At 45.9% G+C, this 16971-nt stretch overlaps 2 protein-coding genes and 1 long non-coding RNA gene across 3 annotated transcripts in view; 1 reads left to right on the forward strand and 2 right to left on the reverse strand.

Moving 5' to 3' along the window:
* Positions 1-7585: 7585 nt before the first annotated feature.
* RABIF (RAB interacting factor) lies at positions 7586-11834 on the reverse strand. The gene is made up of 2 exons (XM_069074591.1): positions 11536-11834; positions 7586-8723 (listed from the first exon to the last, which is right to left on the reverse strand). The coding sequence occupies exons 1-2, from the start codon at positions 11659-11661 to the stop codon at positions 8478-8480; spliced, it is 372 nt and encodes a 123-aa protein (XP_068930692.1). The 5' UTR covers positions 11662-11834; the 3' UTR covers positions 7586-8477.
* A 262-nt stretch (positions 11835-12096) lies between these two features.
* On the forward strand, positions 12097-14457 carry LOC138151103 (uncharacterized). Its single transcript, XR_011165740.1, has 2 exons — positions 12097-12414; positions 14307-14457. It is a non-coding gene; the product is annotated as an uncharacterized lncRNA (long non-coding RNA).
* The window catches only part of KLHL12 (kelch like family member 12), a 29418-nt gene continuing 26193 nt past the window's right edge, over positions 13747-16971 (reverse strand). The window contains exons 10-12 of the mRNA XM_069074588.1: positions 16720-16818; positions 15377-15563; positions 13747-15197 (exon numbers count right to left, since the gene is read on the reverse strand). Of these exons, the coding sequence (XP_068930689.1) occupies positions 15071-15197; positions 15377-15563; positions 16720-16818 (413 nt within the window). The 3' untranslated portion in view covers positions 13747-15070. The remainder of the gene's footprint in view (positions 15198-15376; positions 15564-16719; positions 16819-16971) is intronic.

The following is a 16971-nucleotide window of genomic DNA, read 5'->3' on the forward strand; positions in this document are numbered from 1 at the left end:
TTGTTTTGGTTTTTTACAGATGAGAAAACTGAGGCAAACAGGGTTAAGTGTCTAGCCCAGGGTCCCACAGCTAGTAACTGTCTAAGGCTGTATTTGAACTTGGGTCCACCTGACTCCAAGGTAGGCACTCTATCCACTGTGCCACCTAGCTGTCCTTTATGTAAGTGCTAGTTATTATTATTAAAGGGCCAAGGGTTCTTTTTGTTCTGGGGGCTAGAGAGGGAAGAAACTCATCATCAAAGTTCTGATGACTTCAATCTCTGTCTTGCATCTAGAAATGTTTATAATTAATGCTGATAATAATACTAAACAAGAGTTAGCCACATAGGCAGCAGGCTTACAACTCCCCACCTTGTCACCTGCTGTTTGCAGCAATGGCTTTAGAAAAGTGGGAGGTTCACAGGGCAGGAAGCAAAGGAAGCCCAAGTGAGGTAGCTAAGCGGAAAGGCAGCTAGGGCCTGCAGAGAGCCAGCAACAGTCAATTCAACCCATCTCCTGCTTGGAGCTAGTGGTTAAATTACTTTAGCTGAGGCCCAGTCATTTTGTGAGAATCCCATTCCCCTTGGATTAAGTCAGCCTGGAAAGGCTTTTCTTTTTGGAGGGGGAAGAGGCGCCTCAGACCCTCCAAGTGGGAGCAGTTAAGTAGGAGGGAAAAGTGTCTGTTCCTGTTTCTCCTGTCCCATGCCTCCTTAGGCTGGATGAAAGAATACCTGGCTGTCAGTTTCCACCCACATGAAGATGATTAACTCCACTGAACTGCCAGGAACTGTTCCCTCTACTGCCAGAGAAAAGCAGCTCTAGATTGGAGGCAGAGATTGAAGTCATCAGAGCTTGGGGAATTTCTTCCCTGCTTGGCCCCTCAGCTCTGCCCTCTCCTGGAGGCAGCCTTGAGGAGAGCAGCAGGCATCCCTGTAGTTTTTGGCAAGCAGACAGGTTTGGATTCCACTGCAGGCTCATTTCCCAAGCCAGGCTCCCCAAGGACTTTGGGGCCTGGGGCAAGGAATCCAGGTTGGGGGAAGGGGAAGCTTTTCTTTGTCTTTTTTCCTCCCCCAACATGGTTCCTTTTTTTACTCCTTACCTATTACTGAAGGCTCCAAGTCTACAAAGACTGCTCTGGGGACATGCTTGCCAGCTCCAGTCTCACTGAAGAAGGTATTAAAGGAGTCATCACCAGCCCCCAAGGTCCTGTCACTGGACATGGTACCATTGGGTTGGATGCCATGCTCTAAGCAATATAATTCCCAGCAGGCATTGCCCATCTGCACTCCAGCCTGGCCGACATGGATGGAGATACACTCACGCTGTATGAGGAGAAGAAATACCCAAATGAACATAGATTTGTTGTTGCTGTTTTTCAGGGTGGGGGAAGAAGTGGAGAAAGGAGAGTTTAGGTGAAACAATAGTAGGGGCCTTTTTGCCATTTCCTACCAGGTTAAGAACCTCTTTGTGTTTGGTCCAGTCCTCATCCCTGCCCAACCAGCAAGGGCAATATCACCGGCTAGCTGCAGAAGGGGAATTATACATTGCTGTGCTTGCACAGCTGAGAACCTGGTCTAAGGCAATGACCAGATGCCCCAAGCCTCCAGAATACCTGGTTTTCCTGTACCAAGGAGTCTAGTTACTGCAAGCTAGCCAGCCCCCTCCCTTTCAGGGCCACTATTCCACCCCTCCCCGCCTTCTCCTTCCCAAACCGGCAGGCAGTTCCCCTTCCCTAATTAGGAGAGGCCTGCGAGTCTGGATTCCAGACAGAAGGAGCCAAGGGAGTTACAGATTGGTCAAATATCCTACACCTGTTTGAATTGCTTAAAATCAAGACGGCTGGGCAGGCAGCATGAGTTCCATGGGTACTCCTTTCTAGTGGGCTGTTGTCTTCACCACCCATAGCAAAACTGGAGAAAACAAACTGGAAAACATTAGTCATTCTCCAGAAAGAAACTAGAAAGACAAGGACCCTTTCTACTACTCCCAGGTAGATCAGTTCTCTTGGGGAAGAGCTCAGGAGGTTTGAATCCCGTATCTTTCTTTTCCTTTTCCCTCCCTCACCCAACTAAGGCCATCTGTACCTTTCTGAGGCAAAAAGAGAAGCTTCGAAAGGGCTCTGAGCCCTGCTGCCAGGACTTGGGAAACCTGGCTGCCGTAGGGCCAGGATGGACCGTCCCACCCCAAAACGTTCCTTCAAATATTTAAAAAGACCCATCCAACACAAAGACACATTTGTCCTGGTGCGCTGGGAGGGGCAACAGGGGAACCCACAAATCTTAGGCAGCTAGGACAGGAAAGAAGCGTGGAACTCCACATTGAGCCCCGCCCCCTGATCCTATGCTAGTGAAGGTTGCAGTTTCCAGACTGGCCATCAGTCCAAGGGGTCCCCAAAACCAGTTCGAAACCAGGAGCAGGAGAAATCTATGAGCTTTCTCCCTCCCTCCGCCTCGGGGAATCCAGATTTCCAGGGTGGTGGACGCCTTTGTCCGTAGGCAGAGAAGCCAGGAGAAAGAGAAGGAGCAGAGGAGGGTCAGAAATTCCTGCTTGTTCCCAAGAGACTTCTAAGCGTATCTAAAGGAGGTGGGGGTGGGGAAAGAATTTTGGGCCAACGATCCAGTAAGGGAACTCAGTAACTAAGCAGGTCGTTCCCCCTTCCCCTCCCTTCCAAGGTGTCAGGCTGGATTGCTTGAGCACAACTCATCTCGCCCGGACCCCATCTGGGAGTGCTCTACCACGGCTTCGGGGCTTCGCTATAACCGAGTCCCTGGGACGTGGGTAGGAAAATGCTCCTTTGTCCCCTCCCAAAAGCCCAGACCCTTCCACACAGTCTTCCCCTCACCATGGTGGCTCCGACGCGTGAAGACGGGAGGGTGCAGTTGACTGCAGACAGGTTAGGGGTCTTTGCCAGCACAGGAAATTCGAGGGCGCCTCCCTCCTGCAGCGGCTTATATAGCCCCGCCGAACCTCTCGTCCTGCCCTCATCTCAGCTTCCATTGGGCTGTCAACTGAGTCGGGCCCCACTCTCCGCTCTTCTCACTGGGCCAGGCCCCCAAAGAAATCCGCCCCTCTTCCCCTTACTGGGCAGCTGCTTATGAAAGATCCCCGCCGGAGCTGCTCATTGGGCAGTTTGTAAAAGGGAGAAGGCGGAGACTACTCCTGACCAAGGTGTCTCCTCCGGGACCTGAGCCTTTACCTCTCCTAGTCCCCGTGTGTAGCTGGCATAAGGGTCAGTCAAAAGGATGAACTAGCGTTTGGCTTCCCTCCCATCCCGCCCTGTCAATATGCGTACTTTAGAATTTACTTTTGCATTTTCTCCCCAGTATGCGCCCTGGGAAGCTGTTTAATCGTTTGAATGATCTGTTTTTAAAGTGTCTTGAGTTTTCTTTTTTTAAGGGACAGTTTTCTGGGATCACATTCGGAATTAACTGCAGTTTACTGAAAAGTCTATTCATGTCATTACTTTGCCTATTTTCGGAGTTTTCAGGTTGGTTCATCTCAGAATTCGAGTCCCACACCCATTACACAGTGCCGATTCAGGTGTTATCCAGAGCACATCTGTCTGCAAGTTCTGTCCATTCTAGTTAACCAATTAGCCCTTTTCCCTGCTTACAGGCAGACTAATAAGGGAGTGAAGTGTCATTCGACTCCATCAAAGGATCGGATGAAGTATTTCCACCTTTTCATAATGATTGCTTTTAATATTTTTCCAGTCTGTAACGGAAGAAGTTGCAGTTTCTCATCCATTTCCATCCCATTGCCTCTAGTAATAGTCATGTTCTTCTCAAAGATGAATAAAGACGTAGGGGAGATGGTAGTGGTGTAGAAGATGGGCTATCGTGTACACAATTTATGGAGTCAGGTTTATGAGGCTAAATTCTATTCTCCCAAGGCAAAATTGTAGTTGTGAAGTCCTTTAGCCCCTCCTAGCATTCTAGCTGGGCTGGGGAACAATTGGGGAAGACTCAAAATTGGTGTCTCAATTGTTTAATTTGATTTCAGGTAGACTGCTCTTAGACCAAGAAGGTATAAACTCTGTGTGTATTCAAAGACACTGATTTGTAGCACCAGAACAATGTGCCCATTTGCCCATGAAATATTTGTAAATGAATATCACCCTGTATTACCTCCAGGAGGTGAAGGCCCCAGATTCAGTGCCAGGCAATTTTCATATCAGAAAAATTCCCAAACTTTTCAAAGGCCACTAGCTGCATTTTAAAATGTCATTGATCACAAAAACATGGTGACAGATCATGAGTGACTCAGTACACATGAGTATTTTGAAAGTGCTTTAGAAATGTATGGGTTTATTAAGCCACTAAGATACTAGTAGGGAAAAAGAGTTCACTTGTCCTACTGAAGGTGGGCAGCACTTGTATCTAAAAACCACATTAGTACCATTTGGAGTGGAGAAGGGGCAGGCCCTTCCTCATGTAGATATTAGTTGGCATCATTGATGCCACTGAACATTATATCCCTCCCCAGCCCTTCTTCACAGTACTCAATTGTCCAGTCAAATATATTACCATATATCCCAACAACCTGGCTATTGTTTAGTGGCTTTTTTTTGTGATGCCTCTTGGAGTTTTCTTGGGTTTGCCATGTCCTTCCCCAACAATCCAAGGATCTTCAATCTTTTTGCAACACTGACATTTTGTTTCATTTTGCAACATCCTCTACCAACTTCCACAGCACTTTGCACCTCATTTATGCACTGTTCTGATGCCTAGTGTCAAAACCTATTAGGTTTTAAGTTCCCTAAGGGCAGGATCATTTGTTAATTTAAACTTTTTCAACACTTTACACCAGTGGTGTCTGATTCAAAACAAGGGCCTTGAAACTTTACATAAAAAGCACATATTAACATTATGTTGTTATATTTTTTTATTTATTTTGTTAAATATTTCCCAATTACATTTTAATTTGGTTCAGACTTCACTAGGGAGTGGAGGGTTTAACACCTGTGTTCTATGCAAAGTAGGGCCTTTAAGAAGTGTTTGTTAAATCTGATCACATCTTACAACTTTTTTTTTTTTGGAGGGAGGAGGGTAGGGCAATTGGGGTTAAGTGACTTGCCTAAGGTCACATGGCTAGTTTTTGTGTGTGTGTCAAGTGTCTGAGGCTGGATAGAAACCCAGGACCTCCTGATTCCAGGGCCAGTGCTCTACTCACTGCACCACCTAGCCACACCACATTTTACAACTTTATAAAAAGTTATCTTGAATTTCTTCATTCACAGTCTCATCTCATTTCCAAATTTAGTGTTTTGTAATATCAACCTCTTCTCTACTATTTATGAGTATTTTTATATACCAGATCCCTATAGGTTACATTAGAGAAGGGTATTAGGAGACAGCTGTTCAGTGGATAGAATGCTGGGCCCGGTGTCAAGAAAATCTGAGTTCAAATGTGGCCTCCAACACTTCTTAGCTGTGTAACCCTAGGCAAATCACTTTACCTCTTTTTGTCCCAATCCACTGGAAAAAGAAATGTCAAGCCACTCCAGTATATTTGCCAAGAAATTCCCATGGATGGTATGATCCACAACGTCATGGAAGAGTCAGAGATAACTGAACAACAAACCATCAGGATATACCTGTTCGGGAATTTAAATTGATTTGAGAAGGAGCTCCCTGGTACATAGCAACTTGCTTTCCTTGCAGATCAAAAGCTCCAGAGCCCTTTGAGAAGGGAGTAGTTGGAGCCTTTGTTTACTTTTTCCATACCTTTCCCTTTAACACAACAAAATGATAGTGAAATGAGAACCACCAGTATCTAGTCCAGTGGGGGGGGGGGGGTAATCAGTTATCTCTGACTCTTCCATGTAATGTTGTATCCTGTTCACCAGGAGTGGGGTCGGGATACAACATTAAGACTGCCAGGTCTCTTTGGGGGGGGCATTTCTAAGCCTGTGTCAGGGAGGTATCTCTTGGGCTTCTGGCTCTTAGCCCTCATTCATGATGGTTAACTCCCATCTCCAAGTATTTAACCCCTTCCATTGAAATGGGGACATTTAAAACCACTTCCAGGACAGCCAAGGAAAGCTCAGAAACCAGCCTTGACTCTGCTTGAAAGAGCCCCAGCTCAGCTACTACCTTTCCCTTCTCTCCTCCCAGCACTGCTGCAGCCTTAGTAACTTACTTGATATAGTTATACTTATCATCCAGCCTGCTTTCTATCCAAGACTGAGAAAAGCATACAGCAGCTCTTCCTTATGGATCAGAGATAGCATATACTGACCCAAAGAACGAAATCCTTTGTTCAAAAAAACTGTTTTAAATGAGCCTCATTTTAATGGATGTGCCAGAATATATAGCCTTTTAAAAGTGTTATAACTTTGGAACACACAAAAAAATTATCTTCTTTTGAAGATGACTGTTAGAAAATTTTATTTTGACATGTTTTTATGTCCCATTCTGCTCAATAAATCTGTAACTAACTAAAATGAAATACTGTATAAATAACTGATGTTAAGTGAAGAACTGAGTAAAGAGGAAATTCCAATTTGTAGAATGCTGAAACATACTTTGTAATAATGCAACCCATGTGCCCTTATTCAAAGCATGATGCTAACAGGAAATATAGCAAATGATTCTTTGTAGATGGGAGCAACTCTCGAGTTGCAAAAGACCCCTTGACAAGGCCAAATGCTTTCCTTGGAGCAACCACAGTGACCTTGACCACAGGAGTAAGGATAAGGTGGCCCTGTCAGACCTAGTGGAAGCAGCTGATTTATTTATTCACAAACATTTATTTATTGTTATGTGGAAGGTAATGTGCAAAGCTACAAAAAGAAAAAGTTCTTTAATAAAGACTGGGCACCAAAAAGCCAAAGCTGAGTGAAGGGCTCCCAAATGACTTAAGTACCTAAGGAGGCAGAGGAGGCAGAAAAATTCAAGGCCTCATCCACACATTCTGTCCAAGGACACACATGAGATCTTTTAACCATTGGTCAGTTTTTTTTTTAAATTGTCAATAAATTTGAAAAGACGAAGTAGTAAATGTCTTGTATTTTTGGCTTCTGAGGCAAAAACCGTTTGTCCAGGTTTGGCTGGTAATATGAGGGGTCAACATATCACCAGACACACCTGCTTGGTTTTGTTTCTTTGGCCCAAATGTCTTTGTATGAATAAAAAAATCCTCAGCTGTGTTCCTAGCAACTATATAGCAACATATTTAACTTCTAGAATGTTCAAAAAAATCTAGGTACTGTGGAATTCTACCAACAGTAGCACATCAGAGGGCCATGACTGGGGAACAAAGTTGCTACTCCTTGTGGGGGCAAAGATTTATGCACAATACTTTCACCTCAATGAGGGAGCTGACGCTATAGATATGTTAAAGGGGTCAGGGGAGACAGAAAGGAAGAAGTGAGAGAATGGAACAGAGCACCAAACCAAGAGGTGTGAGGCACTCAATAACTCAAGATGGTGATTGCGCTTTGAATAATCTGTGCTTCCTCTCTACCTCAACCCTCAGCCCCCTGAGTTGTCCCAGGAGGCTGTTTTAAACCTTACTTTATGCATCACTGGAGAGAAGGTACCATAGGCCAGTTCAATGGGGATGACAGAGTAAATGGAAACCACAGAAGAGAGTAAAACAAGTATACTGACTCATTCATGTTTAATGCCCTCTTGGATCAGCACCAAACCAGAAGGGCCAAGTTTTCCTAGCAATCAGGAAACATGAATTTACTTGACCTGAATAGTAGTACAAATAATTGGATAGAAAATTTGCATTCTGGAATTTGTTAGGATGGTGAGTGTTAAAGATGTTCCCATCTCACCAAGAATTCTTGCCCTGCACCATGTCCATTAGGTTCAATAACTCCGTACTGATGATGCTTTCTTTAGACACAATTCTTCCCATGAAGAAGGGACTCAGAGAATCATCTGTTCAGACATGAGCCAAGGCTGTAAACTTCACATGAAAGTTAGTAGTGGTTCCTTCTTTATGTGCTCTCCACCCTGATACTCAAAGGAGAATCTCAAACACATCTGGTGAATGACTTTTTTTCATGGTGGTTGCCAGAAGGTACTAAAAATTTAACTTTCTACTCAAGTGTTGTAAGGGTGATGTTAGACCACTGATGAGAAACCACATGAGAATTTCAAAAGCTAAAAGGGCTCAAACAAATGAGAACAGTAAAAATCTGACTGTCACCTAAAGCAGGAAACAAAAAGTAGCACCTGAATAAGAGACACAGACACACGTCAGACCAGTGGATGATTTCTGGGAGGAACCTGGCTTCCCACATCACTCAAACCAGAATGGGGAAGAGGATAGAGTGGTACGATACAGGTAGAAATATTTGAGACATGTGCACTTAAGGTCTCAAGAAAGTAAGTTAGGGTAAACCCTTTGTATGTCCAAGTAGACACTGTGGTACTCACAACTTTACATTAGTATAGAGAAGAAAGCAGCAGAACAGTTACATCAGGTTAGATGTTTTGGGGAGAGGCTTCCACCATGGGAAGCTGCTGCTGAAGATCCATTAGTCACTCATGGGAAACCCTCTCCAAAGCCACATAGAAACTATTTTTGTCATCCAGGCAGTGCCAGCCGATGGGTCCAATTTCACAATCTGCGCAGACCAGAAATTTGATGTTCCCCACGTCTTTGGTGAAGCCCACATTCTCAAAGGTGAACATGTCATCAACCAGCCAGTGTTCTTGAAGGAATTCACCTTCTGGGTTACTGTCATCAGCCACAGCTGCTTTCTTCCTCATGGAGGGAAGGAACAGCTGCCATGAAAGAAAACACATAGAGTCACATGAGATCATACATTGCCCCCCTTTTTTTTTTATTATACTCACTGTTCTATAACCTCAAGTAATAATAATTTTTAAAAGGGGAACATAGTATATGGTTTAAGTTGGGATTTTGGATGGTTCATATCTTACTTCCTGATGCTATCTGATTACTATCCTGATGTGATATATACAAGGTTCCAGTTCTGTCTGGTGTCTTGTCTATGTAGCAGTACAGAGAATCTTGGCTCTTTTACTCCCAGAGTAGACTGTATATACAACACTATATGAAGTGCTCCTAGGATTCAGAATCAACCCCAGGACTTGGAACTCCATGCCCAAGATCCCTGGAATTCCACCCTTCCAACTTCCAGGATTCTCCATCAGCAGTCCAGAAAAGATTTTTTGCAGCCAAAGAACCACTTTAATTTTCCAATGGTGCCAAATGAGCTCTATTAACACTTGACCAATCCTACACCGTTCCGATGCCACCAAAGTAGGTTTCCATTCTGTCATCTTTATAGCCACTCTCATCACATTTTACTCTACACTTTAATGATTTCTTCTTTTGTAAAATAATGGGATGATGATCTCTGAAGTCCCTTCTAGATCTAAATTCTATTATCCTCAGTTGTGGAACAGGATGATAGCTTCAGTGTACTGACATGGCATGGGTGATGGGCAAAGAACTCTAGTGAAAACCCTTAAATGGCAAGTGATGTGACCAATATGAGGGGCAGGAAGAACAGGGTAGGCAAGTTCTCTACAAAGCATAATCATGAAGTATGCAGTAGATGCTGATGAGGACTTCCTTAGTTTGCATTCAGGAACTCCTGCCTGGGGAACTGGAACCATATTGGTGGTCACTTCAAGAGTTCTTTTGGGGGGTGGCTAGGTGTGCAGTGAATAGATCACTGGCCCTGGGGTCAGGAGAACCTGAGTTCAAATCCAGCTGCAGACACTTGACACACTTACTAGCTGTGTGACCTTGGGCAATTGCCCTAAACCCCCCCCCCAAAGAAATAATATCTCCATTAAACAGCGATCAAGCAAATTATGTCCTTGGTGTTACATAAGCACAACAACAAAAATTAACTGTTCTCATTTATGGACCAATATACCACAACTCTTCCGTGACTTAGTAGACTATCTCTTATTACTTACTAGTCATATGCATTCAACAACACTTACTGGATTTGCTGAGTGACCATTCTGTGAAGCCCACTCTTAGAGAACTCTCCCATTGCCATTTGTTTGCTGGCTAGTTGGGCCTATCATACGTGGCAGGGACAGAAGGTCGGGGAACGGGATACATAAGGACATTGGCTGAATACTGGGGAACGTGCATATCAAGGTACCTGGCATCCAGTGCCTAGCAGTGAAAACCTTCATCGACTGAAGAAACCCTAATAGCACGCACCTCACAGGACCGCAATGAAGATCAAATACTGTACATAAAACGCTCTGCAAACATGAATGTGAAATATCAGCCGTAGCTTTTATTATCAAGGGAAACCATGCCGCTGGATTAGTTATCAGAAGTGTCAGGGACTCCAGGGCTCCCTCCCTCCGCCACCCTCCCCCCCAAAAGGTCCTCGTGGCGCCTCCACATCCCTGCACACCTGTTCTGCACCTATCAGGAATTCACGCATCTGAGAGCGTGCCACACACATTCCCCAGTAAAATGTAAACCCATCGAGGGCAGAGACATCTCCCCGCCTGGCTTTGAAAGTCCAACACCTGGTGCTCACAGACAGATCAAAAACCCGTTTCGTTTCTTTCCCCCAAAGCGGACTTTTTTTTTTTTAAATGCAGAAACACTGGAGGCCTTCCCAGGAGGGGCCTGCGGCCCGAGCGCGGCTGCAGCCGGAGCCGTACGCACTGTGGCGCCGCCTAGCGGCCCCACACGCACAACCGAGGCTCGCCCGTAAAACGAAGCCTCGGAGAGCGTGGGGGCCGGGGAGCCATGTGAGCTAGGGAGGGGCACTCGTCGGGGGCGGCCCGGAGTTTGTCCCTGGCTACACACGAAAAAACCGCTTGTTTATAGTAATTATACATTTACTAACCGGGATGGACTTTGTAACAGGCTTTTAATTTTTGTAATAAATAACCTAAACTGACAAGTTCTACGTTTGAGGAAACCCAGTCGTTGCTGGTTGGTGAGAAAGGCGGGAAACAAGCTCCGGCCGAGTCCGGGCGCTTCCCGGGGGAGGCATCATTCCACCAACCCACGAATGCTAAAGCCACAGCGAGCATGGACACAAGGCACGGAATTCTTCTGTCCCTTCCGCGGGCAGCCCGGGCTCCTGGGTGCTAAGCTGCCGCTTCCCTGCGCCCATTCACGGGCCGCGGCTCGGCTAGACGGCGCAGGCCACCTAGTGTTCTCGGCAGTAGAACCAGAGGCGGTTCGAAAGCCGCCCGCCTTCTACAACTGCACAGGGTCCTGGGTCCAAGCGAACCCTGGGGCGGCGGCTGCGCATTTTTACCGCCCCTCCCCCCCCCCCCCCCCCCCCTCACATCTCTCAAAGGGGCGGGCCAGAACCAGGGCGCAGGAGCAAGAGGGCAGCACGGGGATGGGGGCGGGGAGGAAGCCAGGAGGGGCGGAGCTTGGGGAGGAAAGGTCTCACGTAGAGGGGCGGGGCTAGGAGCAGGAGGAAATCTCGCGCTGCGAGGGCGGGCTTCGGGACCCAGAGAATGAAAGACCTCCCGTCGCGAGGGGCGGGGCTGTGGACGGGGAGGGCGAAGTCTCCAGACCCAGCAGCCCTGTCCTTTATGCTCGGAAGGTGGGTTCCTTCTTGCCTAATACCTGTCTGCGTGAGAAGAGAGCAGCCCCAGGCTGCAGCACCCGGGATCCACAGCGCTGACACAGCACAGCTTTCCTGTTCCGGCCTTCGGCTGACACTAGCTCGTTCATCTGCTCCTCTGGTTCCATCGCGCCGCTGCTGCTACTGCTACTGCTGCTGCCGCCGCCACTACTACTTCCTTTAGCCGCCTCCACTGCGCAGGCGCAAACTGGCTCAGCGTGGGAGCCTTCCACCGCTTCTTTCTTAGTGCGCAGCTGCTGCCTCTCCAGTCTCCCGTCCCTCCGTCACTGCGCAGGCGTCTCCGTTACTTTCGGGTCCGCTACGCAGGCGCTATTCTCCTCGGTTGCCCATCCTGAGTGGTCAGCTGTATCGGGAGTGGCTTTATGACACGGACATTGAACTCCTGGGAACTAGCGTCAAACTCCCTCCTCCCACCAGTTCACCGGGACGTCAAAGCCCAACCTCCTCTATCCCGAGCAGGGTTAGGCTAGATGGAGGCTCATTTAACCTTATTGTCTGACGTTAGCCATTCAGCCCCTTGGAACGGAAGCAACTGGGTAATAGCTGTTTGCTTGGGGGCTGGTGGAGGGGGCAGCCTAACCTTCACCGCGAGAGACTCCTCCCCGCACTCTACCCCTCCCAGACAAGCTGCCTAGAGACTACCCGGCTTTGCTCGCAAATGCAGCTATTTTTCCTGGCAGTCTAACTAGAGGCGGTTTAAGATGCCCACCTTCTCTTACTGCATTGGATCTTGGGTCCGGTGAAGAAAGAGCCCTGGAGAGACAGTTGCATGTTTTCACTCCGCATCTCTCTCATCTATATAGCCACAGATTTACTAACATCCATGAACACTTGAGATTCTTCGTCCTATCCTATATAAGGTCATATAGCTTTAGATGTACAAACGGTCTCTCTTCATTTTATATTTGGGAAATTGAACCTATAGAGGTTGTGACTTGCCCTAAGGTTAACCTGACAGGCGTCCTTTAGCCAGTCATCTTCTCCAGCTCTGTTCCATCCTTGAGGTTGGGAGGGATTTTAAACTTATGACATGTTTGGTTCACAGTTTTAGATGTTCTTGTGAGTCACTGAGAGGTTGTGACTTGCCCAAGGTCACACAGCTAGTGTATCAGGCAGGACTGATTTCCTTATTCTGAGGCTGCCTCACTTCAGCATTTCCACTATGCCAAGTTGCCACCTACTTAATTCTGGAAACTGCTTTAAACAATTAATCAGAAGACCCAAGTTGCTTAAAGACTATCAAAAGGATGCGGTGGCTAGGTAGGGCAGTGAACAGAGCACGGGCCCTGGAGTCAGGAGGCTCAGACACTTAGCTTACTAGCTGTGTGACCTTAGGCAAATCACTTAACCCCCAAATGCCCTGCCTTCCCCCCTCCAAAAAAAAAAAAGACTATCAGAAGGTTGGTAGCCTTTCTCAGTGATGGCTTCCTAAAATTCAATAAGCCTGGAATTCCTCCCTGTCAAGGTCCAGTCCTTGTAGAAAGGTCTAGGTAGTACTGATGAGGGTGCAGATTTTAGGGAGGCATATGATTTAGAAGCAACTAGAATACTGAAGAGTTAGGGTCTGATAAGGAAAATACTTAGGAAAAGGAATCATAAAATACCACCTTCCCCTTGTATAGTGTTTCTCACATGCATTATAGACCACTGAATCCTCACAGCAACTCTGTGGTGTAGGCAGGGCAGTTATTACTTCCATTTTATGGAAGAAAGGAACAGACTTAAGTTTGAGTGATCTGACCAGTCATTTTCAAATTTTAAGGTTTTAAATCCCGCTCCTCTGAAATCCCACTACAGTATTCTTTGGGGAAACAGGGACCAAACTGAAGTTTGCTTTCCATTCACAACAATGTGGTATACATTCTTCTCTAACTGTATACCCCCCAAATAACCAAGCACATATTAAGATGTTTCTCCTTTCTCTTCCTTGTGCTTCCTTGCCTACTGAGTAAACTGCAATAGAGCAAATTCAGATTTGAGTGGTGTGACCTGGGATAGTGAAAAATGGTGAAGGCAGTTCTGTCCCTACAAAAGAACAGCAGCTGGTCTGTAGCAAGGCCTAATGATCTGCAGCAAGTACACAAGGGTTAAAAGATTAAGGTGAAAATCAAGTTCTAGAGAAGGCACCTAAAGCTGATCCTCTCCCTTTTCCTATAAAGGCCTTTAGAGTACAGTGAGGATCAGCCACAAACTGCACTCAAGACATGTGATTTTTAATATTTTCATAAAAAAATACAAATAAAATGAACTCTGTGAGGAGAGTCAAACACAAGACTCGGGGAAAGGGGCCTAAGTAGATTTTTCAGATCAAATGTTACATGCGTCCTTACTCAGAAGACTTGTGTTTTTTCCCCACCCCCAAAAGGAAACATTTCATTTCAATTATCAGTGGGGCCCAGTCAGTAAAATGGCTCAGAAAGTTGCCAAAGGTGCAGAAAGCCTAACAGAACACTTCTGCTTAGCCTTGATTATGCAGCACTAGGACATGGGAACACTGATTTTAGGGAGAGGTTGGGTACAGTGGAGAAAGAAAAAAATGATAAGACCGAGCAGCAGCAAGAACCACTCTGAGGGAAGATCCCTACTGAAAACAAGGCTGCATCCATTCGAGGCAAACCTTGCCATGGTGAGATGGGGCCTGATATGGACGAATAGCATATGAACTGATTGCAAAAATCACTGATTTTCCCCTAGCATTTTCCACTTCCACAATGATGACATTCATTGGTTTGCTTTGTCTTGTTTCCTCCAGATGTCAGTCTCCAGGACCAAGAGAAACAAAGCTCTATATTACACACAACATGGGAGAAGGATCTCTGAATGGGTATGCCATCTTATTCTTCCAGGATAGAACTAGTGTTCCAAGTCCAGTCATACTCTATATTAAATTGGCTTTCTTTCAATCACCCTCACTCATTTCAGCAGCATCCCTGTCCCTGGGGTGTCTGATGAACTCCCAGTCCTCCAGCCTGTAGGTTTTGATAGGAAACCTCTTGTTTCTCTGAGGCTGTTGGTGGCCTATGGAATGAAACTTAAGAGTTCTGCTGTCCCCAGTTACCTGTGCACATTAACATAAGCTTTTTTCTTAGAAAAAAAGGCTTGGACTTAACCAATGTTAAATCAAGTTGGCACCCTGTGAACCAGGCTGGGCACATCAAATACCCAAGAAGTCATGCCCACCTCAGCTTTCTGGGAGACAAACTGGCACAACACAAACATTTGCTTAAGCACAAGGTAGGCTGGAGAATACCAGGAAAAGGCTCCCTGGATGGAGTGAGAAGACAGTGATCTCTCACATATCACTCAAAGTGCTTTCCTGTGCATTTCTGTGAACCACCCGTTCCCAGGACCTGGTGCCAACACAGGGGAGTTCAAATAAGTATAGCCATCACTGCACCGGTGCCTGTAATCGCCCCGTCCACACAGTGAGAAAGAAATTTCTGCAAGGGATCCTTGGCTCTCCCCCAATCTGCCCCTTCAACTGGTCAATGGCTTTGGCTGGTGCTTCACCCTTGGTCACTTTTCACGGAGGACACACACGCCTGCATCACACCGATGGGTCCCCATAGATGTCACCACTTCCCAGCTGTCGATGATGGGGTCATAGCACTCAATGCTACTCAGTAGGGAGTTCCCATCATAGCTGGGGGGAGGGAAAGCAAAAGAGAGCATTAAAAGCTGTTCCTTCCCCTAACAAACCAGTGTTCAATACAAAATATATGTCCCGTTTCAAAACCCTCCCCCTTTCAAAAAACAAGACTGGGTCCCACAGAGTCTTGCCCTAGGCATATGATGAGTCCTGCCAAGTTCCTGAATCCTCACCCTGCAATAGCATAGAGCCTCCCCCGAAGCACTGTGGCCCCAACATAGCATCGTGGGGTGGTCATACTGGTAACCGTAGTCCAGGAGTCAGTTCGGATATTATAGGCTTCCACAGAAGAAAGGTGTGCAGTACCATCAAACCCTCCCACGACGTAAATATGGTCATTGAGCAGTGCTACTCCTGCACCTGTGGAAAAACAGGAAATACCAAGTAAGCATATTGAATTAGGATTCTGTTCTAAATAGATCACAGAAATAGAACCTGGAGATCCCTGCTCCTTATTCCTCATGGCTAATTCACCTTGGGACAATGAGGGATGTGGACACAGAGTAGTCCTAGGGTATTCGCTACCATGTGGAGACCTACCTTTGGGCAGGGTCTGAGATGGAGGAAATTAGGAATGGAATGGTTCTTTTTCTCATCCTTCCCCCAACTTCTTCTATTCCAAACCTGATTCAACCCTTAACCTCTTTCTCAATGGAAAAAGAAAAGCATCAAAGTGAGAAGGAGAATAAGAGATACTATGAAGGGCAAAGACAGTTTTTGCTTTTTCTTTTAATCCCCAGCTCTTAGCGCATGTCTGGCATATAATAAGCACTTAAAAAATGTTTGCTAGTTGACCTGAGCAGTTTTCATGAATTAGAAAAAATAATATGCAATTAAAGTCCTTCATAAAGATTTAGAACACGGGGTGGCTAGGTGTCACAGTGAGTAAAGCGCTGGCCCGGAGTCAGGAGGACCCAAGTTAGGTTACGGCCTCAGACACTTAACACCCACACAAAAAAACTAGCCGTGTAACCTTGGGCAAGTTACTTAACCCCAACTTCCCTCCAAAAAAAAGATTTAGAACACGATTTACAACATTTTCTCTACCCTTACTTTTATTTTTATTTTTGAAGGGGGGAAGGCAGGGCAATTGGGATTAAGAGACTTCCCCAAAGTCACACGGCCAGTAAGTGTTAAGTGTCTGAGGCTGAATTTGGACTCAGGTCCTCCTGACTCCAGGGCCGGTGCTCCATTCACTGTACCACCTAACCACCCCATCTACCCTACTTTTAAAAAGTGTTCATTGAGTGAAAGTAAAAAAGCTAAACTATTGCCTACAACACCATGTCAGATAACTGGAGACTGAAGTCCACGTCATGACAAATGCTACTTATATGGGGAAAAGAAAAGAAATGGTTTTGTATATGCTTTACAGAAAAGCAGGTGTTAGAGCCAGTGGAGAGAACCCATGCTTCGAGGTTCTTAGTCTTAGAAGGCCCTTACCAGCACTGGACAGTAACTTAAAATGAGTCCATCAATACTGCTATTTCTCCCAACTCAAATCTGACTTTCTCACCTGAGCGTTTAGTAGCCATTGGTGTAACATTAGTCCAGTGTCCTGTGTGGGGATCATACTTCTCAACTGAATTCAAGATATTCAGTCCATCATACCCTCCTGGAACACAAAGCAGGACCATTTTGGCGATTCTCATGATGAATGTTTCTATTTCCCCATTTGTTCTCAGTTCTATCATAGTTTCAGGCATCTTGAATAAAATATCAACTGCACCATATTCTTAGAAACTAAATTGATCTTAGTTATTAGGAA

The sequence above is a fragment of the Petaurus breviceps genome, unplaced genomic scaffold (assembly GCF_028583685.1).
Source record: "Petaurus breviceps papuanus isolate PSGF00001 unplaced genomic scaffold, PetGlider_PUasm1.0 90895, whole genome shotgun sequence".
Lineage (NCBI taxonomy): Eukaryota > Metazoa > Chordata > Mammalia > Diprotodontia > Petauridae > Petaurus > Petaurus breviceps.